At 51.6% G+C, this 21,971-nt stretch overlaps 1 protein-coding gene across 1 annotated transcript in view; it reads right to left on the bottom strand.

Moving 5' to 3' along the window:
- Positions 1–1,808: 1,808 nt before the first annotated feature.
- JAG1 (jagged canonical Notch ligand 1) overlaps positions 1,809–21,971 on the bottom strand; it is a 34,847-nt gene continuing 14,684 nt past the window's right edge. Inside the window, exons 4-26 of the mRNA XM_032461824.1 lie at positions 21,500–21,754; positions 19,650–19,710; positions 15,761–15,891; positions 15,347–15,466; positions 14,794–14,907; positions 13,438–13,551; positions 12,724–12,837; positions 12,257–12,303; positions 11,752–11,925; positions 11,199–11,349; positions 10,206–10,370; positions 9,616–9,729; positions 9,008–9,121; positions 8,812–8,925; positions 8,588–8,704; positions 8,084–8,111; positions 7,561–7,646; positions 6,288–6,401; positions 5,539–5,648; positions 5,225–5,458; positions 4,877–5,008; positions 4,536–4,686; positions 1,809–3,780 (exon numbers count right to left, since the gene is read on the bottom strand). Of these exons, the coding sequence (XP_032317715.1) occupies positions 3,323–3,780; positions 4,536–4,686; positions 4,877–5,008; positions 5,225–5,458; positions 5,539–5,648; positions 6,288–6,401; positions 7,561–7,646; positions 8,084–8,111; positions 8,588–8,704; positions 8,812–8,925; positions 9,008–9,121; positions 9,616–9,729; positions 10,206–10,370; positions 11,199–11,349; positions 11,752–11,925; positions 12,257–12,303; positions 12,724–12,837; positions 13,438–13,551; positions 14,794–14,907; positions 15,347–15,466; positions 15,761–15,891; positions 19,650–19,710; positions 21,500–21,754 (3,218 nt within the window). The 3' untranslated portion in view covers positions 1,809–3,322. The remainder of the gene's footprint in view (positions 3,781–4,535; positions 4,687–4,876; positions 5,009–5,224; positions 5,459–5,538; positions 5,649–6,287; positions 6,402–7,560; positions 7,647–8,083; positions 8,112–8,587; positions 8,705–8,811; positions 8,926–9,007; positions 9,122–9,615; positions 9,730–10,205; positions 10,371–11,198; positions 11,350–11,751; positions 11,926–12,256; positions 12,304–12,723; positions 12,838–13,437; positions 13,552–14,793; positions 14,908–15,346; positions 15,467–15,760; positions 15,892–19,649; positions 19,711–21,499; positions 21,755–21,971) is intronic.

The raw sequence follows: 21,971 nt of genomic DNA, 5'->3' as shown, positions 1-21,971 counted from the left end.
GGACAGTTTCTTGTCCTATAACAACCAGCTTTGAGCTAATTCTTCCCTGGAGTTTCAGGGTGTAGATAGTCTACTGCTGGAGTTCTAGTCAGCCTTGTTTCTGGATGGAACATCCTCCCTCTCCCAGGGCCTGCAGGATGTTCTAGGGTGCAGAACGTTCACAGGATGAGGATGTTTCTGAGTCCCTTCTTTGGCATTTCTCTGCACCCAGCACAGCCAGGGTTTCTGTGCCTGATCCCTTCTACCTGGGGAAAGGGGAAAACCACCCTTAACCATCAGAGTCCTGGCTCTGAGCCGTGTCCAGAGGACACCCATCTCTGCCTCTCCACTACTGAGTGTGTCCTGGAGAGAAGGATCCTTAAAACAGCAATCTCATATCACTTCCCTCCTCGAGTAAAGAATTGCAGAGGCTCATTAGACTTTTTTCTTGGCACAAAAGTATTGGCAATTACCCAGGAAATGCTGGGGTCCTGCAGAATCGAAGTCTACAAACCACCAGAGCAAGGAAGGTAGTGTTTGAATTCAGACTGTCCTCGTCGGGTCTGTACCAGAACATTTCTACGGTCCTCTGAGCCCACCCCGCAGAAATCAGCTGTCTCCTGGCAGAGAGCAGTGAAAATAGAGCTGCACCAGGACAGGGAGACGTCATGGGAACACACTCATCACTGTCCCGGACCTTTGGGCTGCCTCCCCAGCTAGCCAAAACACCGTCCCGGACTGAGCCCCGTGATGGCTTCTGCTCACGCACAAGGAACCAGGGACACCTCAAGCCCACCATCCATTCTTAACCAAGATGCCCATCAGAACGTAATTCCTAGCCTGGTAGAAGAAAAAGTTTCCCAAGAATGAAGATAAACATCCCTGTAGTGTCGCCTCCATTCAGAGTTTTTCACTCCCGTTGGAGTTATACTCTAAGACCCGAGTGTCACAGCTCCGAGGAGGGTAAGCTTTGGTTTCCTAACCAGAGGGAGCTCCTGGCAACTCCGCGTAGCTACTGGAAGTGGTCCATGTGACCAGCACCGCGCTCATCCCTCAGTGCAGGGATGCCAGAGGCAAAGCTTCCCCTGCCCCACCCCACAAAGCGGGGTAGGCTTGTTGGCTGGTGGCCCCAGCAGCCACGAGGGAGGACCACAGCTCTCCTGCCCTTTTTAGGCAGGAAGAGTCTGACTCCTGCCTCTCACGGAAGGCCAGGCAGCACCTGGCACCCAGGGCTGCAGGGCGAGGCCAGCCGCTCACTCACTCCCTGGGAACAAGGTGATGAGTAGATGGGCTCTAACCCCGGAAGCTTGTAACTACCACCGCCCGCAGGCATAAGCATGCACCAAAGCCACAAGGGTGTGGCCTGTATGATGGCAGGACACGAACATTAATCCAAGGAGCCAGAGGAAGAAAAGAGAAAGTGTCCAATCTCCCTCTTCACCCCCTGACGCCAATTCCAAGCTATTTAAAACCCTTTCAGTGCGGTGAGCACTTCCCAGGAGTGCTCACAAACAATTCACCTCCACACTGCAGGCCGTTCATCCAGTGGCGTTTATTCAAGCAGGATTCACACTTGCTGTCAAGTAACAAGAGAATGAGGCCCCCAAGATGGGGCTCTCACAGCTCCAGCTTCACAGCAGCCCCTTGGGTTTTCAAGAAACTACGATGAATTTCATGGCTGAAAAGGCTTTCAGTTCTTGATCCCGGCCCCGTTGAGCACAGCCTACGTCTCACACCCTGGTCACCAGGACAGACTCGGGGGCGGTGACAAAGGCAGATGGCAGAGCCGGGCAGAACTGCGTAAGCTCAGAAGAGGCCACACGGGTCCGTGTTTTCGTACAAAAAATTTAATAAATATTACTTTTCAAAATTTATTGCCAGGAACAACACATCAAAGATGCATGTTTATGTTCGGATAACACTAAGAGGACAATACAAAGTATCTTCATGGTCTCAACTGCGAACCAACGAAATCACTCTGTCTTAATAAGCCTTTTGTTCTTAAACTTCGTCATAGCGTTTCCATTTCCTCACTTAAGGCAGGCAGTGTACTCTATGGCAAATCTAAACAGTGATCTTACTGGACATTTTATGGTTCAAGTATTCATCTAGCTTATTAGAATACTCCCTAAATGCAGTAGATAACAACAAAAATCAAATCTACAAAGTGGTTCAGTCTTACATTACGAATGGTGAAAAGAAATCAGAATTTACAAAATAAGATTGGTGTGCTTCCAACTTCACACAATTAATTTGATATTTTTAATGATATTCAACCACTCACGTCTTGGCTACGTGTAGTCATAGCTCACCTTGTTCCCTTAAACTGCTCTGTAAAGCAGATCGCCTGCCTGTCTCTTTTCAAGTCTAAAGAAAAAAAAAAACACCTGTTCTAGACTAGTTCTCAAACTGCCTCAGTCAGTCCTTAAAACGTGTTTTAAAGTGATGCTATAGAAGGTGTTTTAAACATCTGACGTCGTACAAAAAAAAAAAAAATTTCCACCAGTATTCCAGGCACAGAAGCCCATCCTATTGTCTTAAACTATTTTCAAACACCTTAATTTTGGCTTATAGGCAACACGTAATAAGAAAATAAGTTCAAAAAAATAAAGCCATACGCTTACAATGCTATCAAAAACCTTCGATTCTAAACACATACATATAAATAAAAAGGAATGATGTTTTTAAGGCTCTTGATTATTAAGTTAATAAATCAAATATACACAGTGATTAATAAAAAAAAGAATTATTTACATAACTATACAAAATTCTACTTTTGACACATTTTTCCTCTTTAAATTCTTCATTTTACCAGCAACTGCTGACATCAAAGTCCCCCTCCCCCAACAACAACAACAAAAATACAATAAAAAAAATAAATAATAAACTCATTTGTGATAGTTGCTGTGGTTCTGAGCTGCAAAGGCACTTTCAAAATACAGAACTACTTGGACGTCATCATAAAACCAATATACAAAAACAACTCAAGAGTCAATAAATATAAATAAAAACTATGCTCCTAAGACTGCATCACCATCGGGACATCTGGCAGAAGTGGAAGCCGGAGGCCGGCTGGGGGCCGGCCGCTCTCCTGGGGGCCTAATCCGAGAGGTGCAGGGCCGCGGGGACCGTGCCCCGGGCCCCCAGGGGACTGGTGTTTGCATAGCTGTGCGATGCAGCGCTGCCCAGCCAACCACAGAAACTACCATTGCCAGTGTAAGCCAGCTTGTCAGAACTTAAATTAACACAGGGGTCTACGTCAGCGACAGCCTCGGACTGGACCACGACAGGACAGCTGGAGAACCGGGAGCCCCGGGCGCCCTCAGACTCTGCGCGCCGCCTGCTATACGATGTACTCCATCCGGCTCAGGCTCTGGGCGCTCTCCAGGTCTCTGTTGTCCTGTTTGTTTGTCCAGTTTGGGTGTTTGGCCGGCGTGCCGTTGGGGGGCTTCTCCTCTCGGTCAACCAGCGTGTAGGTGGCCTGCTTGGCGAAGCGGGCTTTCTGCTGGTGCCTGTCCATGTCGTCCTCCTCCACCTCCGAGTTGTGTGTCCTTATTTTGGACATTTTGGAGTTTTTGTTCTCGTAGTCCTTGATGGGGACCGTGTTGGCCCCGTGCTTCTCGATGGGGTTCTTGATCTGGTTGAGCTGCTCCCGCACGTTGTTGGTGGTGTTGTCCTCGGAGGCTGAGCGCGCGTGGCTGCTGGGCTTCCGCCGCTTCCGCACACACCAGTAGAAGGCGGTCACCAGGCAGCAGACCCAGGCCACGGTCAGGACCGAGCTGAGCAGGGGCACCAGGAAATCTGCAAGGCAGGCAGGCCCCGTGAGCCACACGCCCAAGGCTCCCCTGCCCCCGGTCCCTTAGAGGGGCTCGCGGGGACAAGTCACTCTTCCCAGCTGCACATTGTCAGTTCCCAGCGTAGTAAGTCCTGGGACCAGGACGCTTGTCCCTGGAGAGACCAGGCCGAGCGTGGCAGCTCGTACAGGCGCCTCTGGGCACAGGGAGTCTGGCTACTCAGGCAGCTCATTAAAGGAGCCAGTTTTCAGCATTAGCAGAAAGAGGGTCCGAGCATAGACGGCTCAAATGCCCCATGTGGTCCTGTGCCCAGCTTCTCGCTAGAACAGTGGTGCTCGGGGCACCCACAGGGGACTCTGGATGTCCTGCAGGGCCATCGAGCTATCAGGCCCATGTCCTGGTGCCTAGGACAGGCTGTCCCCCAAGCACCAAGTGGGCTCAGCACAGACACCAGCTCAAGGCACAGCCTTGCTCTGCCTCTGGGCTTCGAGATGGACCCAGAGATGGCAGCTGCCTGCCTGAGCACAGCTTGCTGGCAAGGGAACAAGTTAGGGTGACCTCTGCCTATTGCCACATAACCTTGGTCATATCAGTTGGCCTGTTTTCTCATCAGTTAAAAATGGGGTGGGGGGTTGGTCCTTGAATAGGGAATCAGGTAACTCCCCGCTTGGTGGTTTTACTGGATGCTGGTCATACTGGTTTTACTGATGAGATGGATTTGACAGTCCCCACAGAAAAAGACTGCTGTCCCCTGACACCTACCTGTTCTGTTCTTCAGAGGACGCCTCTGAACTCGCACTTCCGCGACGGCAGCGATTAGCGAGCTGTTCCCGTCCCGCTTACTAACAAGATCGATGATTTTGTCGGTGATTTCCTTGATCGGGTTTCCGTCATCCCGTATGTCTTCGGCAGACTGGAAAGAGACGCGTCATCAGACCGAAGGGTCAGGGAACACTCAACAGGCACTTTACTCAGTATCACTTGACCACACAGGTATGTCTGGCTCCCCCTCAACGTCTGCCTGCTCCTTTGGGTCCTGGCTCACTGAAGTTTCTGAACCTCCCTGCCATCAAACAACTCAGCGTGAACGGTCTCATACTTACGATGGCCACGTGTATTTCGTTATTCGCAGAAGGGGAAGGCTCACAAGCTATGTAGATTGAATATTCAGCAGAAACATTCTTCAAAATATTCAGATTCCGCAATTCGCTGCAGATATGCTCCGTGGTAAGACCCTACAACGAAATTTTTAAACCCACAAATGTGTAAGAGAGTGGAAGGAAAAAAGACTGGTGTTTCCTTGAAAGTGAGGCTACGTTCAAGGGGAGCTTTGCCTTAGGATAAGAATCGATGCTGAGGAGCACGAGATCCAAGCTCCTGCCGCTCCTGCTTTAGGGCAAGCGGACCTGACACGCCCCACCTCTCCCAAGTGAGCAAGAAGGTGTCCATACCGGTGACATCATCTCCTTGTTGAAGGTGAACGTGATGTTTGCACAGTTGTCCTGGTAATAGGGGTCGGAGGCACACTTGGTCTTCACTGGCTGCAGGCTGGAGGACCGGCACTCGCCCACACCCGTGCAGGGGCGGACGAAGCACTGCGCGTCCAGGATGGGGAGGCAGCTCTGCCCGCTGGGGCACTCGCTGTGCCCTTTGTGCAGGGAGCAGGGGCGGGGGCCACACCAGACCTGCAGAGACAGAAGGAGTGGAGCTCAGTAGATGCCCATCAGCAGTTCCAGAAAGTAGGCGGCCTGGGGCCCACGCCCACCTTTGAGCAGGCAATCCTCCCGTCCAGGCACTGGCAGGCATTGCAGTCCTCATCCCACTTGGCCCCATCGGGTATCACGCTGCCCACGGTGATGCAAGGTCTCCCTGAAACTGAGGTGGAGACTCGTGAGTGGGAGGAATTGCCTTTTCTGGTGATAGTTCTGATTCTTCATTCCCGGCCCATCAGGAAGTGATTATACCTGCTGCCCTTTGCCCTGTGACAAAACAGTTGCTCCCATGATGGGCAAGTGTCCCTCCCTCCCCATAGGCCTCTGTGCCTGGCCAGGTGACTGACTTTGGTTTATGTGGCACAAAGGGATGTGAGCAGAGTCTCTCCTCGGTGAGCTTGGCCCCTCGCAGGCCTGCTATTTGCCACCAGGAGGAGGACATGTCCCGGACACAGTGCTGGTCCCAGGGGACAGCATGGCACACAGAACAGACCTGGGTGCCCAACTCAAGGCATCCATCACTCTGCCCGCCCTGCGTGTCCACAAGCAACACAAATAAACACTTGTGTAAGCACAAAATTTGGGGATGGTATGTTACACGTCATAACTGTGGCAACAGCTGACTAAAAACAACAGCTCACCCCATTTTTAAGGGACTCCTCCCAGATTTTCCCTCTCCTGTGGTGCCCCATGTATGTCCCCTCCGTGTTCTCTCCCTAAGCACAGTGTCCACTCAACAATCAAAATGGAGACTGCAGTGCCCGCTCGCCTGCAGGACACATGGGCGGCTGAGGCCACATACCTTCCTGGCATTTGGCACCACTGTGCCCTGGGGGGCAGACACACCGGTACCCATTGATCTCATCCACACAGGTCGCCCCGAAGGCACAAGGTGAAGACTGGCATTCGTTGATGTCTAGGAACAAGGCAGTTCAAGTTTAGGCTCCCATGGGAGATGTCAATGTTTCTTCTAAGTTTTTACTGACCAAACATACAGACAGAAAAGCATACAAACCCCAAGTATAAGCTTGATGCATTTTTCATCATGTAACCAGCACCCAAACAGAAGCAGATCAGTATTCCCCAAATCTCCCATCACTGCCCCCGGAGAACACCTGATTCCTAACAGCTGAGAATCACCGTGGGAATTTGAATTAAAGTGCCTTTTTCTCTGACAATAAATTTAGAACAAGGGCCAGCAAAGTTCTTGAAAAGGGTCAGATAGCACGTATTTTAGGCTTTGCAGGCCATGTGGTCTCTATCACAGCTGCTCAACTCTGTTGTCGCAGCATGAAAGTAGCCCTAGACAGTACATAAATGAGTGGCTGTGTGCCAATAAAACTTTATTTACAAAAACAGGCAGCGGGCCAGATGTGGCCCCCAGGCCAGAGTCTGTTCACCCCCGATTCAGAAACATGAACTAGATCTAATAGTTCTCTGATCCCAGACTTGGGGCTCTTAAGCACCAGAAAAATTTCAAATAATCTGGGGATAAGAACAAAAAAATTTAAAAAAAAAAAAACCCTCAAAACTCATCCATCACCTTTTTTGGCAAAAGAAAGGGCAAGTAAAAAAGCAGGAAAGAGGCTCAAAGTAAAGAATAAACTTTAAGCTTCCTGCAGCACCGCATTGGCTGCCCCCATTTTCTCTTTTAGTCATTCCACCGGGGCCTGATCAGGCCTTGGGAAACCATGGCTCCAGCCCCTGCCACCGGCATTAGCTCTGTACCCCCCCCCCCGCCCCAGCATGGCTGTGGCAACGTCTGCTTGCCCGTAATTTCACATTAATAATCATGGGGAGAAACACTCCTTAGGGCCTCAGCGTACATTAATCCTCCAGTCCTGTGAATGGTACTCTCTCCCCTAGAACAAGGAGGGCTGTGCCCCCCACCCCCAGGGAAGGGCCAGCAGGCACCTGGGAGGGTCCAGCCTGGGGCATCTTGACCCCAGTGGAGGGCAGAAGGGCAGATGACCTGTCAGGGCTACTTAGAGGGAACCACAGCCATAACTGTCTTAAAGATGAAAACTCTCAGGCCGAGGGGTGGGGTGGGGAGACTGGACGGAGGCAGTCCTTACTTATCCTGCAGTCAGGCCCCGCGAAGCCAGGGGCACACTCGCAGCGGTACCAGTTGTCTCCATCCACACACGTGCCGCTGTTGTAGCTATGGAAGCAAAGAGCCCTCGGTTACCGCCTCCCAGTTCACAGGCAGCTATGCCGGTTACAATCAGTGGCTCTCACCCCAGCCCAGGAGTTTAAAAATACTGATGCCTGGGTCCCACCCCCAGAGAGTTTAATTTCACAGGTCTTGGTTACATTACAGCCCAGGCGCTGGAACTTCTAAACGCTCCCCAGGTGACTCTTGGGTGCAGCCAAGGTTGAGAATCACTGCTCTACACAGCCTGACTCAAGTGTGGTCCACGGAGCAGCAGGCTCGGCACTGCCTGGGAGCTTGTTAGAAAGGCAGCATCTGCAGTCCTGCCCACACTACCCCCAGCCAAGACCTTCTGAACTAGAGCCTGCATTTTAAACAAGATCCCCAGGAGAGGCCCATGCACATCACAGCCAGTAAATGCCAGCTTAAAAGGTGGTCATGCTTACCAGGGGTGAGGACTGCAGTCATTGGTATCTGCAACGTAAAAAGACAGCTTAACAGTGAGGCCTCGCCCGGGCAGCACAGTCTTAGCCCTCAGTAAAACCACAGTGATTTCCCCAATATCCCAATGATAACCCACAAAATGAGCTTAAGGCCTCTGCTCAATTGGAACCAGGCCCACACCACACTGTTCCCTCCACCGTGGGACACAGGACACAGGAAGAGGCCCTGGGCGGGCTGGGCAGGGGGTGTGAGAATGGATGGAGAGAGGCTGCTGGTCAGACTAGTGCTGGGAACCAAGACGCCATCTGTCTCCACTTATCTCCTTGGCGACTTTCTCATGCCCAGGTCAGGGCTGCATCCCATCAAGTCATTAGAACAGACCCAGGTGATGCAGAGGCCGACATCAAACAGTTCGGCTTCTGGTTCCCATTGCCAGTCCCCAGGGGTGTCAGGATGTGCTCCTGAGGCCCTCAGCGTGCCAGGGGGTGGGGTGGGGGGACACTCACTCTGAGTACAGACGGGCCCCTCCCAGCCTTCTTTGCAGACGCACGTGAAAGACTCGCCGTTGACCACACAGGTGCCCCCGTTGTGGCAGGGGCTGGGCAGGCAGCTGCTGTTTCTGGCTACGAGGCAAGAGCAGACAAGACCACCCTCCCTGAGCACCCAGAGACAGCCTGGAGGGCCAAACCCAGAGCCTGGGAGACAGTCCCAAGGCGGGGCAGACAGGTACCTATGTTACAGGTGGTTCCTTCCCAGCCTCCGGGACACATGCACTTGAAAGCATCCCCCTCGTCGTAGCAGGTGCCACCATTGTTGCACGTGGCCTCGTCACACTGGCTGTCACCTGGAGGAGATGAGCCCGTGTGAGCCCCCGGCCGGCCCCCGTCACAGAAGACAGGGAGGGGCCCCAGCCCACTACCACTTACGCGAGTGGCAGGTCTTGCCTTTCCACCCGTTTTTACAGTCACAGTAAAAGTCGTTGACCAGGTCGCGACACGAGCCCCCGTTGTGGCAGGGGTTCTGGCTGCAGTCATTAATGTCTGCAAACAGGGAGGAGACACCCCGCTGAAGACGCTCCCAGGACCGTCCACGCTCCACGGCTCGTAAGAGCTGTGTCTCGCCACCACCACCCCCTGCTTTCCATGCCAAGTTCCAACACCAGCGAAGCAATCCCGGGACTTTAACAGGGTCACCCTTTTCCAGGAATAAAGGAGCCCCGACAAGTTAGGAGGGCAGGTGGCAGGCCACCAACGTTACAATCAAATGGGCTGAAATGCCCATCAGGACGGAAAGACGATGGCTCTCCCTGCAAGCGGGGTCCGTATCGCTTTGACTGTGGGGTCTAATTCTACAGCCGCTCCGCAGAGGCTCCTCCCTGCCGGTTGTCATCAGCATCCACAAGAGAAACCAGCCCCAGCCGTGCTGTCCCCAGGCAGGAATGGCTGGGGTCTTACTTCCAGATACTTCCATCAAGAAGAGAGGCTCCCCGCGTTGCCTGTGCCCCAGCCCCGGCCCCTGGGGCCCCCTGACTCACTGGTCTCACAGTAGGCCCCCTCCCAGCCGTCGCTGCAGATACACTTGTACGAGTTGACGCCGTCGATGCAGGTGCCCCCATTTTTACAGGGGTTGCTCTCACAGTCATTAATATCTGCCAGAGGGAGGGAAACAACCAACAAACCAGGTCAACAAAGCACAGGCAACGCCACAGCCGAGCACCGAGCTGTGGGGTTCCCAGCCCCCCTGAGAAATACACCTGGCATCTCAACGGTCTCAGCCCCATCAGGACTGTTTCTGGATTCAGTGGGCAGCTTCTTGAGCAGAGGCCTCTGGAGAACACCCGGTCCATTTTATTTAACATCCTCACGCTAAGCTACTTGGGGAGAATGGGGAAAAAACTCCCACAGAGAGTGGACCACCCACCTAGTGAGGTTCCAGAACATTCTAAAATAAACATGCTGAAGACTCAGAGGCGTCAGTGATCTGGTGAGTTAAACGCGACCTCAGTCTCAGATCCTGGGTGGAATGGTAAACCTGGTCTCGACTGAAATGATTCACTCAGGTGCTCCCTCCCGCGCTGGGCAGGGGCACCACGCCCCACTCCCTGACGGCGACCAGGGGTCTTACTTTCATGGCAGTACGTTCCAGTGAAGCCTTTGTTACAGTCACAGGTGAATTTGCCTCCTGACTGACTCTTGCACTTCCCATGGGGACCACAGACGTTCGAGGAGATATAGCGCACCCCTTCTGGCGTGTCGTTGGAGGCCATGGCCACTGTGCAGCTGTCAATCACTGTGGGACAGACAGATCTGCACGGTCAGATCACCACCAGGGACTCGGAAGCCACAGTGAGCCTAAGCCCAGGAGCCACCCTGCTCTCCTGGAGACAGCCACCGGTCGGCTAAGGAGGGTAAGAAGCCAACAGGCATCTCAGGGGCCAGCACCCTGGCACCGGGCCACATTGTGCTGTGACAGGGAGAGCTGAGACTCCAGGCGGAGAGGAGATTCTTTTTTTAAGGCGTCTTCTCGCTATGTAGCTAAGAAGCCTACAGGCCTGCGGGCCCTGTTCATCCTCCCTCAACATCCCCCCGATTTGTTGGAAGCCAGCTAAAGGAGGGAGGAACGGCTTTCTGCTGCACGTAACAGCACTGATGGCTGCAGACAGACTTAAGAACCTGGAAGATGGTGCCATCTCATAGCAGCACGGGCACTAGTTAAAGTCAAGTGAATTACAATTAAGTAAACTAAGGATTTCTAGGTGCTCTGGCCACACTCTAAAATGCTCCGTGGCCACACGTGGCCCACGGCTATGCTACCTGACAGTGCAGACGCCACCACTGCAGAAAGTTCTACTGACGGGGTTCTCTGAGGACCGTGTCTCAGCGTTGCAAGTCGGCCCACCCCAGAACTGGAGTGTGAAATGACTCCCTCTCTCTCCCCGGGGCTACTTGCAGGCATGGTCCCCGCACTGGGGGCCTGAATGAATTGTTTCCACGTGTCCGCCCCTCAGGTCAAGGGCTTTCCATCCACATCAGCTCTGGGTGTGATGGGGCAGTGACAAATGGACAAAGAGGAGCAGCCTTGCAGACAAGCCAGGACCCGGGCAGGGGAGGGAGGTACCTTCACAGGGGGTGGTGCGGCAGTGGTCTTTAAGGTGAGAGCAGTTCTTGCCTTCGTAGTCCTCCGGACACTTGCAGAAATAGTCGCTGGCGCGGTTGTAGCATTGGGCACCATTCTGGCAGGGATTGGGCTCACAATAATCCACATCCAGCTGCGAGGACCGGGGAGCAGGGGAAGGAGGGGAACAAAGTAAAACAAAGGTGTGATTATGACTCCTCTGGGGCTGCGGCCCCTGGAATCTGACCCCTCCATCTGCTCAGGTTAGGAGAATACCCAGCATAACTGACAGCTGGGTCCTAGAGACCGTCCAGGGATGCACTGGGAAAAACAGGCAGAGTGGGAGAGGGCTGGGTCCGGGGATGGATCAAAGACACATCGACAGGGTATGGACCCCAGGGGGAGAATCACTCATCAATCTCCTTCCACTGGCGTGTGTGTGGCAGAGCTCCCTAGTCACCAGGAGACTCCAGACGGTCGGTCAGGAGGGGACTGGGAAGGGACGGGGAGGAAGAAGAGTGGAAACTTGGCTGTAGGAGGCTCCAGCCCAGCTCACCTGACAGAGGTTCCCAGAGAAACCAGTGGGACACAGACACTGGAATCTGTTGATTTCGTTCTGACAGTGACCCCCATTCAGACAGGGGTTGCTGGCACACTCGTCAATGTCTGTCTCACAGTGATCGCCTGCGTAGCCAGGTGGACAGATACAGCGATAACCATTAACCAGATCCTGGAGGAGGAGGAGGAGAGAAACACGTGCTTTTTCTCTAGGAACTCCATCAACACAGGGCTTCAGCCATTCAGTGGGACAGTCGGTCAGTGGTTCAGCTGATTCACTGAAATAGATGCCAAGCTTCTCCAAACAATGAGAGAGGAATTTCTATGTGCATGCCTTCAGGATGACTCCCGGGAGGCTGGGGGTAACATGAGCCCCAGTGAAACTTCCAGGGACTCACTTTTCACCTGCACTTTTAAATCTCCCAGAGCTTTCCCAGGGTCACATAAATCTTAAGACTTGTTGTCAATCACTAAGGTTTTGACTCAAGCAAAGATTTACATACCCGACAGGAGGCATCATTCTGACACTGGCCGAGGCAGTCATTAATATCTAAAAAATAAACAAGTCATTGTATTAGAGAGGCAATTTACATTGAAATGGAACTTAATTGAAAAGTCTTCTCAGCTCAGGATAGATTAAAAACCTCAAATCAGATTTCCTGTGTGCTTCCCGTGAGATAAGGTTATTACGCTGGGTGGGAACACTCCCCAGTTCTTCCCGACTGAGGTACTGAAACTTCTCATCATTGTCTTAACTGCCTTATCAGACTCCTGGCCGTTTTACCGGCTAATGAGCCTGATAACGTGTCTGTTTTCATTTCTGTGCTGATCACTCTCTCTCCAGAAACATTCCCTCTTTAAGGCTTTCCTTCTACTACTCAAGTCTCAGAACTGGAGCCTGAGTATGGCTGGCAGACACCTTCAACACCCTGGTTTCATGAAAATCAAAATCAAAACAGTCTCAACTCACTTATTTCACAATTCTGACCCGACCAGCCCGGGAGGCAATCGCAGTAGTAGCTGGCAATCAGATTCTTACAGGATTTGGCGTTTACACAAGGTTTGGCCTCGCATTCATTTGCATCTGAAAGAAAAAGAGGATGAACAATGAGAAATGGAGTTCCACCCTCCCCATCCCCCCCAAAAAACACCATACCAACAGTTTGTCTGAAATGAGACATTTTAATCAGCTAAATAAGAGACACTAGGTTCCCTCTATTTTGAGCATTGGAACCCTTTCCCTAGCCATTATCCAATACGGAATGCTAACTGATAAATTTCTGGCGGCTGTTAACAATCACCCCACCACTTCCCCCAACAGGACAGCAGAGAGCCACCAGGCATTTCTGTGTAAAACTCAGCACAGCCTAGTTGCTGGGATTTAAATGTGGCAAAAAGAATGCAGACAGCTCATTCCTCATGAGATCATCCCTGTTTGGAACCCAGCTGAACACTCCTCGGACAGACGATTGACATGGTTCAAGGGATCCCACGACTTTCCCACAGGGGCGAAAAGAGCCAGTCCATTTGCATGCGAGTTGTTTCTCCCAGGCCCACTGGCTGGACTCGGGACAATAAATCACTTCTCTGGACGATGGCGCGCAAACCCACACTGCTGGCCAAATGCTCACCTTCCTTAACGGCTCTATTATCAAGGCCAACCGTGCTGCACGAATTCCCTTACCTAACTGGCACGTTTTGCCAGTCCACTGGGGCGGGCACACGCACTTAAAGCCGTTAACCAAGTCCTGGCAGGTGCCCCCGTGGGAACAGTTATTTGGAGTGCAGTCATCAATGTCTGGTCAACAAAAGAGGAGAGGGTTGGCAATTTACTCTCAATCCATTTGACAATTAGATAATTTAATACCATCCCTCACATGAGGGGCCTTCACTTAAGAGCCGGACACCTGCTACAAGTGACTGTTAGAATGACGAGGAGGCCTGATTTTAGCTCTAAATCCCCCACTGGCCCAGTTCATTTAATCCCTGACCTCGCGGGCAGAAGAGCCAGCTTGAATCCTCACAGCATCAGCCCTGGGGAACTGGGGACCTCTTTCTGCCTACCCTTTACTTTTTGAAAACAGTTTCATCATAGCTCAGAGTTAACTAAGGAGAGGTAAAGAAAAATAACTTCTTCCCTGGTGAAAAATCGTATTCGTATTTAACTTGCAGAATTTCCCCAAGACAACATGCCTGGGGGACACTACCGCCCACCTCCGCACTGGGCTCGAGGCCCCTTAATTCATCTCCTGCTCACAGAGGAGGTGCTGGGTCTCCTCTGAACATGCTCACTGAGTCTTCACAACCCCAGGAGATGTGAATCGCTACTCTCCCCTTGAAACGGCACAGTTGGCAGAGACCAGAGTCCCACAAGTGGTGGGTGGGGCCACGGAGCCAGCCCAGGCGATCCGACCCCAGAACCCACATCCTTAACTATGTCACATGCTGCTCTCGGGGTGCTGATGACAGCGGTTCTCAGGCCCGGCTGCACCTCAGACATCTAGGAGCTTGTTAAAGAACAGGGACTCCCCAATTCCTAAGAGGGACTGCAGGACCCAGAGATCTGTACTGTGAAGCCCCAGGGTGGTCCTGGTGTGCAGCCCAGTCGTGCAACCATGGCAACTCTGGCCCTGGTCCCTCTTTCAAAATTGTGTCCCCATGATAAAATTCAGTAGTGACAACCCCCCCTGCAGGCAGCCTCTCCACAGCTTTGAGGAGGAGAGCCAGGATTCAATTTGGAGGAGGCAGAGTTCCAGAGAGCATGTGCAAAGGAAGGAGGTAGCCCAGAAGGAAGTGTCTTCCAGGCACTGATGGAGGTGCTAACTTAGCAGAGTAGATGGGGGTTCCGAAGACAGAAGCTGAAAGCTCAGGCCAAACTCTCCACCACACCGCTCGACCACATCCACCCACTCCCACTGAGACAGATTCATCACTGAGACCGACGTGGGACCACGAGCCCAGGGACCTGCCCCCAACTCTGTATCTGAACACAGTGTTCCCCTCCCCCCCGGAAAGGGCACAGGCCAAAACCCAAACTTACTTGTGGAGCACGTGGGGCCGGTCCAGCCCGGAGAACACTCACACTCAAACCCCAGGGACGTCTCCTTGCAGCTGCCCCTGTTGTGGCAGGGATCAGAGAGGCAGGCGTGCTCTGCTGCAGAGACCAGCACAGCAGTCAGAAAGGGACGCCCGCCAAAAGGCTACCTAACCCTCGCCGCCGCCACCACTCCCGCCAAACAAATCCCACTCCTGGGCCACTGGCTTGAGCTTGTTTCAAGAAATAAACCCTGTGTGGGAGAGAACCCTGCTGTGTCTGGGGGGGAAAGTAAGTCATCAGTCTCTGGAAGCTCTCCGGACACATTCCAAGACACCTGTGAGCTGGGTCACTGCCCTGCACATGCCGCCCCCCACGCTAGTCGGCATCCCCAAAACCCTTGAGCAACTTGGAGTCTTCAAAGAGCCACGGAGCTGCTGGAATAACAGGTCTTAATGTTGGAGGATATTTTCATCCTTTTACAGAGTCCACAAGTGTATTTAAGCCGAGTGTACAGAAAAATTGGACGAAAGGAGCTCACTGCCACTGGCCCACTTACCGATTTCACAGTTGGGTCCTGAATACCCCTCAGGGCAGGAACACTGGTACTTGTCAGGCCCTGTGTTGCTACAGGTTCCTCCATTGAGACACGGCTGGTGGGTCCCGCAGTAATTGAGGTCTGCCAAAAAGACCCCAAAGAAGTCACTCAGAGACCAGACAGACAGTCAGTCGCTGAGTTTCTAGACCCAGTTCCCTTCTAAAAATAAAACCAAGAGGAAAGAGACCCAGATTTACAGCATTAAAGGCAAATTCAAATGGATTCAGAATAAAAAGCCCCTGCAAATAAAAATGAATGAAAGGGAAAAAACAAATCACCATAAAAAGCAAACGCCCCCCTCCCCCCAAAACCCCCAAATCTACCGCCGCCCCACCCCGAGGCTCTGGCTGCCCGGGGACCCTCCGTGGGACGTACCTTTGTCACAGAGCTGGCCTCCCCAGTTGGTCTCACAGAGGCACTGCCAGGGCTCGTTGCAGGTGCCGCGGACGCACCCAGGGTGCGGGATGCACTTGTCACAGTACAGGCCCTGCCAGCCGTACTGGCACCTGGGGACACACAGCAACCCTCCTTACCCTTCAGGACTTGCAGAGAGGTCTGCGCCATCAAGACAAGCCAGGATGCGAAGCCCAGGCTCTCTGGCTTTCGTGGCAGGATGGGAGACTTTCAAGGTCTGCCCGAGGCTTCCCTCTGAACAAACATTTGGGCCTTGGTCCCCTCCCAGGGGGCTCCCGACAAAAGAAGGGCTATCTGGGGAGAGGCCAGTGTGGGGCTGCCCTTCAGAAAGCCCCTCTCTTCTCAGGCTCCCGAGACGATCCCAGGGTGGGGGGCGTGGAATAAATCGACCTCTGGGGGAAAGGAAAGGGTGCTCACTCTGGGGACAACAGGCACGTGAAGGTCTCCACAAAACGCGGCACTTGGGGTGCGTTTTACACAGCAGCTCAGCTGGGCTCTGTCTCAACAGCAAGTCACGACTCCAGGCGCACAAAAAATGCAACGGGACACCCAGTGCAGCAGGAAACTGCCTCCCCAAAAGGCTTCGGGAACTCAGACAAGGAGGGAGGGGCACCCTTCTTCAGAGAGACGGGGTAGCAAACCTGAACCCACTTCCGCAGGGACGGCGAGGAAGCAACAGCACTTGGAGCCAATTCCACAGATGACTTATGACCCACTCCCCTGACTACTTATGCAAATTTATTGTATAGTTATTTCTCACTTTGCCAAAAAAAAAAAAAAGGGTCAACTCGGTTTATCTAGTATTGGGGAAGGGAGTCAAGTTTCCTTTTTAAGCGCCTCATTAATCGGACTTCTTTGGAGGCCAAATGGTGCTTCTGATCCCCAAAGAAAAACACAAACATAAACTTTCACCTGGGGCAGGGTCTCAGCCGCTCTTCCCTCAAGTTTCAAGCCTTCTGAAACTGACTGCCTCCTCAGAAATCAGGCTTTAGCAAACAGGAGGGGGCTGGGACGGGGAGGGGGGGCGCCCGATGATGGAGTGAAGGTGGGACAGAGGAACAGCGACCAGCAGGTGCTACCCTGATGGGACCCAGGGAGGCCAGGGCAGAATCAATGCCCACCCCCAGGCACTCAGCTGTAACTCAGGAAATCAAGCACCCCAAGAAGGAAAGGCTTTCAGTTTCCAGAGAGCTGGGGGCAGGCTGAAAACCCTCGTCCTGGGAAGAATTATAGGGATTCATCACCCACGGCCGAGTTAACTGCACTCCCGAGAATTCTGACTAACCACTTCCTAACTTCTAAAAACAAGCCATCCACACCCCGATACAAAAACGCACCAGGATGTGTGGTTTACAAGTCAGAATGATCTTATCTAGGACGAAACATCAGTCGGTGTGACAAGTGACTGTTTAAAGGAGTAAAATAAGAACAAGGTAAATCATCTGGTAGAAATTTTTTTGAAAAGAAATGGACATCCAAGTTAGTGGGAGGTCGGTGGGGGGGGATGCCTTTTGGTAAAAAGACTGATATTCTTAGCTTGAAAGACTGATATTGAAAGGAAACTGATTTGCAAACAGCAAATATTCTTACTGTCTTTCCCTCATTCCCTTCCAAAGTTAGGATCGAGACACCTCTTCAATTTACTTAATAAAAGCAAGAGGAGGCAGCTGAGGGCCTACCCTCACCTCTTAATTAATGAGAGCTGAGCCCCCAAGCGTAAAAAAGGAACCACAAGCCACGAATGACTTCAAAAGGAAACAAATAAAAATACTGACCCTAAAGGAGGCATCCACAAAGTTCTCCCAGTTTAATAATATATGATTAAGGTTCTCATGAGAAACAGACGTGACTTTCCTCATATGATGATTCATAATTAAGTTTGATATTATTGGCAGGCTTGCAATAAAGCCAGCCTGTGCGCCCAGGAAAAGGGGAATCTGTCGACTGGGGAACGACAGAAGCAGTAAAGTTGTCTCATGGCGGGGTGGGGAACAAAACAAAACAAAACAAAACGAGGCACACGCCTCTGTAAGACATAATCCAAAGGCCAACTTACAAGTAACTTGCCATCCAGCTATTTCTGGAGCAGGACACAAACTGAACTCCTCAGCTGGAAGGTTCTGTTTTGATTTTTCTTTTAAGGTAAGGAGGAGAGGATGGGCCGGGAGGCTATGCAAATGACACGTGGGAAAGTCACACCTTAAGTAAATAAGGCCCAGCGTGTCCAGGCAGGGAGTGGGAGGGAGACTTCGAAAGAGAAAGGGCTCAATTCTGGAAACAAAGCCTGTTGTTCTGGCTGGGAGGGCCCTCCCAGTGCAGCAGTGTGTTTATTCTGATGACAGTAGCAGAAATCGCAGTTGGCCTCCTCTGATACCCATTTGAGCCGAGCCTGGAGCAGGCCAGGGTCCCTCACAGCCCCGCGATACACCTCACTCCAGAACACCCTCACTTAGGGAGAGCCCAGGCTCCACGTCTGACACCCATGCTGTGAAATACTCCAGTCAGTGGCCACCGATGGGGATTGAAAGGCGAACCCCCTCAGCCTTCCAGAAAACACACTTCTCTCTCTGAAGTGGAGGAAGAGGCCATTTGAGACCAGTCTGTTTTTTGTTTACTTCCAGCTGCCTTGATTCCCACTTCAGGCTCAGAGCTCAGAGCTCCCAGCTGCCCGAGGTCGGGGGCTAGGGGACCGATGTAGCAGGGAGGCTGCAAAGGTCAAGACCACCACAGCAGTCCTCAGAATTCTGAGCAGCAAAATCCTGGGGCCACGGTGGGATGGTCAAAATGTAGACTTCTGGGCCAAACTGAGGGACAAGGATTCCATGGGTGTGGGTTGGCAGCCAGGAATCTGCACTTCCCCACTTCCCTGGTTAATTCAGGGAATTATATTTGGAGTACTGAGGTTCAGGGCAGAGATGTGGGCCCACCCCCACCTATGGAATCAGGACCTGCGTCCTCACAAGATCCCAGGTAACATTAGTTCGAGATGCACTGGTTTAGACTAAGGATCTGTAAGCTTCCCTTGGCACAAACTGGGGTAGCTCTGGGGGACAAAAGTGACAGGCCCGACAGACCCCACGGAGTGTCACATTCAATCTGCTAATCCTTCAGATTTGGGAGGAGAGCAGAGTGTGCTGTGCGACTGTGGCCAAATGCCACTGACACCAACAATATTTCCTGAACCAGGCCTTTCCCAGATGGGCATGATGTAAATTTCAAGAAGTTCCAAAAACTGTAATCGGGACGCCAGGGGCAGGGGGGAGGTCTCCCTTTGGCTTCTGCATTGTCCGCGACCATAAAAGAACAGACTTCAAAGGCCAGCAGCAAGTCTACATTCATCAGGCTCAACTGACAAGATTCCAGCGCAGCCATTAACCTCTCAGCACCGCCGGCTCCCGCCTGCAAAGGGGCCAGGAGATTGTCCTAATCCCATTCTAAAGAATGCTCCACTTTCCCCTATTGATGGGAAAAGTGGGGGAGGGCTGGGAGACAGAAAACCTGCCCGGGTGGAGGGACAGAGACCCGAAGAAACCAGCCCATGTCCCTCCACCTAGTCCATTAGCACTTGAAGTGAAAGATTATAAAAACGTGTCATAATTTACAGAACAGTTAATACATGAAGTCACTGACTATGCCCGTAAGACTTTTTTTTTTTCCAAGAGAGGAGTGTGTTCATTCCACCGGACAGCTGGTATAATTTAATAAGCTTCGGATGTGCCTATTTGAATTTTTTTTTTTCAGTAAAGCTTTCTCATCTTCCAAAGGAAAAGAGGCATATTTACAATCAAATTGGTCCTCCTCTTGCATTAAAGGGATAGTTATGACTAACAAAAAAACTTTAGTTGTTTACCTGCAGTCACCAGGGAGTTTGCAAGACCCGTGCTTGGGGCTACAACCCTGTCGGCAAATAGCTGTAAAAAGAAAGAAAGAAAGAAAAAAAGAAACACAGAAGGATGCGTCAGCACAATGGCAGTTTCTTACACCACCACCATCATGAGAACGGTCTCGACCACTAAGCCGACAAAATCCATTATTTTAAGAGATCTCATATCAAGTCCACTGTAAGCAGAGGGAAAGAAAGGAGGTGCCCAAATACAAACCCAGCTTTCAACTTCAAGGCCATGCAAGCGGATCCTCAAAACCTGATACTGTATGGGGACAAAATACAGGCAAGTTGGTGGGGGAAGGGGACCTTCCTGGAGTCTCTCTGAACAATAGCTACTCTGCTCTGGGTCAGTTCCCACCCTCGCCAAAAGCAAAAAGGAGGTCTAATCCTTCCTCGTCACACCCACTGTCCCATCAGGCATATTCGGACAAACTCCAGCTTCCTTAAAACCCTCCAACCAAATGCCTGGTGTCTCACAAGTCCCCTGGGACTCACAAAGCCAACCAGGCCGGCTTCATTTGGCAGCCCAAGCCATGAGCCAGGTCTGGTGGTACTTTTGCAAAGTATCCGCAAAAAAGCAATTCTGCTTCCTTTATTTTAAAAAGATTTTTGAACAGACATTAAAAAAACACTAGGCAGATAGTTTTTAAGTAATTGCTGCTGATGTTCAGAACACTGACTATTTAAAATATGTTCATCAGTTCTTTCATTTGGATCCCAGACAGGCCAGCCTTATAAACTCTTGTCTCTCACTATTTAAGAAAGCAGTATTGTGCAGGAGACATGCAAATTCCCCTCTCTGCCCTGCCCTTCAGTCACAGTTCAAAAATTCGCTTTTTTGTTGTTGTTTGTTTGTTTGTTTTAATGAAGGTACTGGAGATTGAACCCAGGACCTCGTGCATGCTAAGCACACACTCTACCCCTGAGCTATACCTCCTTAAAAATTCATTTTTTAACGTGAGTTTATCTTAAAGGAATTTACCAAACTACGTGAAATAAGCAGAGTGCATTCATGTTCATGAGGGCCTATTAGATGTTTAACTGGCATTACCCACCAATTTGCTATGAATTAGAAGCTGTGCAGAGGTAAAGAACACAGATAATTCTGTTCCATCTGTGAATATGTGGTAACTCACTGAATTCTATTGGATGGGACTCAGACTGTAGACAGGACACCTGAAGGTGATCCGACCATGGACGTGTTCAGCTGCACACAAGTGTGAAAGCTCAGGCTTACCACTCGGCCTCCCTCACCGCCACAGCCCTCACAGATGCCCGGTGAAAACTGCCACAAGACCACCCTGAGCTCAGGGGCTGTCATTTCTTGCAGGATCATCTGTTCAGACATCGGCTGGGCCACCCTGGTCCCATTTGGCATCTGTTTTAGGTCAGGCTCCTTAAAAGCAGAGCCTGAGAAGGGGGCTCGGGGACAGAGAAAGGGGCTGAGGGCAGCAATTGGGGCCAGGAAAGAAGCTGACCAAGAATGTGGTCTCAGCTGGAGCCTGGCGTCAGCCTCATCCCTGGTGAGGCTCTGGTGTGAATTGTAGCACAGAGTGAAGGCAAAGGGGGCTGCCTTCGTATCCCACATTGGCCACTCAGACTGTGAGTGGAGGGACAGGGCATGGAGTGGCTCCTGACAAGGACAACACTCCAGAGAGGTGTAGCTGTGAGATGCTAGTAGCCAACACTCAGAGCATCGGTGGAACAGGGTACCAACAACGTCTTTGTGCTTCAGGCCTAGGAAACAGCCCGTCTCACCCTCTCTGAGACAGCCACCAGGAGCTAGGTACCCCACCGGGCACACGCCCACACACCTTTGTTACATTCGGGGCCCATCCAGCCTTCCATGCACGTTTTGTTGCCATTCTGGTCACAGGCGTAGTGTCCGAAGAAATCATCTCTGGGTCGGCAGAACTTATTGCAGCCAAAGCCATAGTAATAGTCATCGCAGGTCACGCGGATCTGGTACTCAAAGTGGGCGACCCCCGTGTTCTGTTTCAGTGTCTGCCACTGCCGGCTGGGGTTGATCATGCCCGAGTAAGATGCCTTTTCAATAATGCTGTCAGGTTCTAGGGGCAAAAAGGAAAAAAAGGATTAATCACACTAACATTCACATCAGAGCCTTCTCCCCTGACCATTTTGATGATTATTAATGACAACAAAGGCACACGATACAAAATTCCAACAGAACAAAAGGGCAGAGAATAAGATATTTATCTCCCTCCCCAGAGGCAACCATCATACGTTTACCCTTTTTACTGGGTGTGTAGAATTTCACTTTCTGGA

Source organism: Camelus ferus, chromosome 19 (assembly GCF_009834535.1).
Source record: "Camelus ferus isolate YT-003-E chromosome 19, BCGSAC_Cfer_1.0, whole genome shotgun sequence".
Taxonomy (NCBI): Eukaryota; Metazoa; Chordata; class Mammalia; order Artiodactyla; family Camelidae; genus Camelus; species Camelus ferus.
The sequence above is the reverse complement of the archived record's forward strand: the minus strand, read 5'-3'. Positions and strand labels throughout refer to the sequence as shown.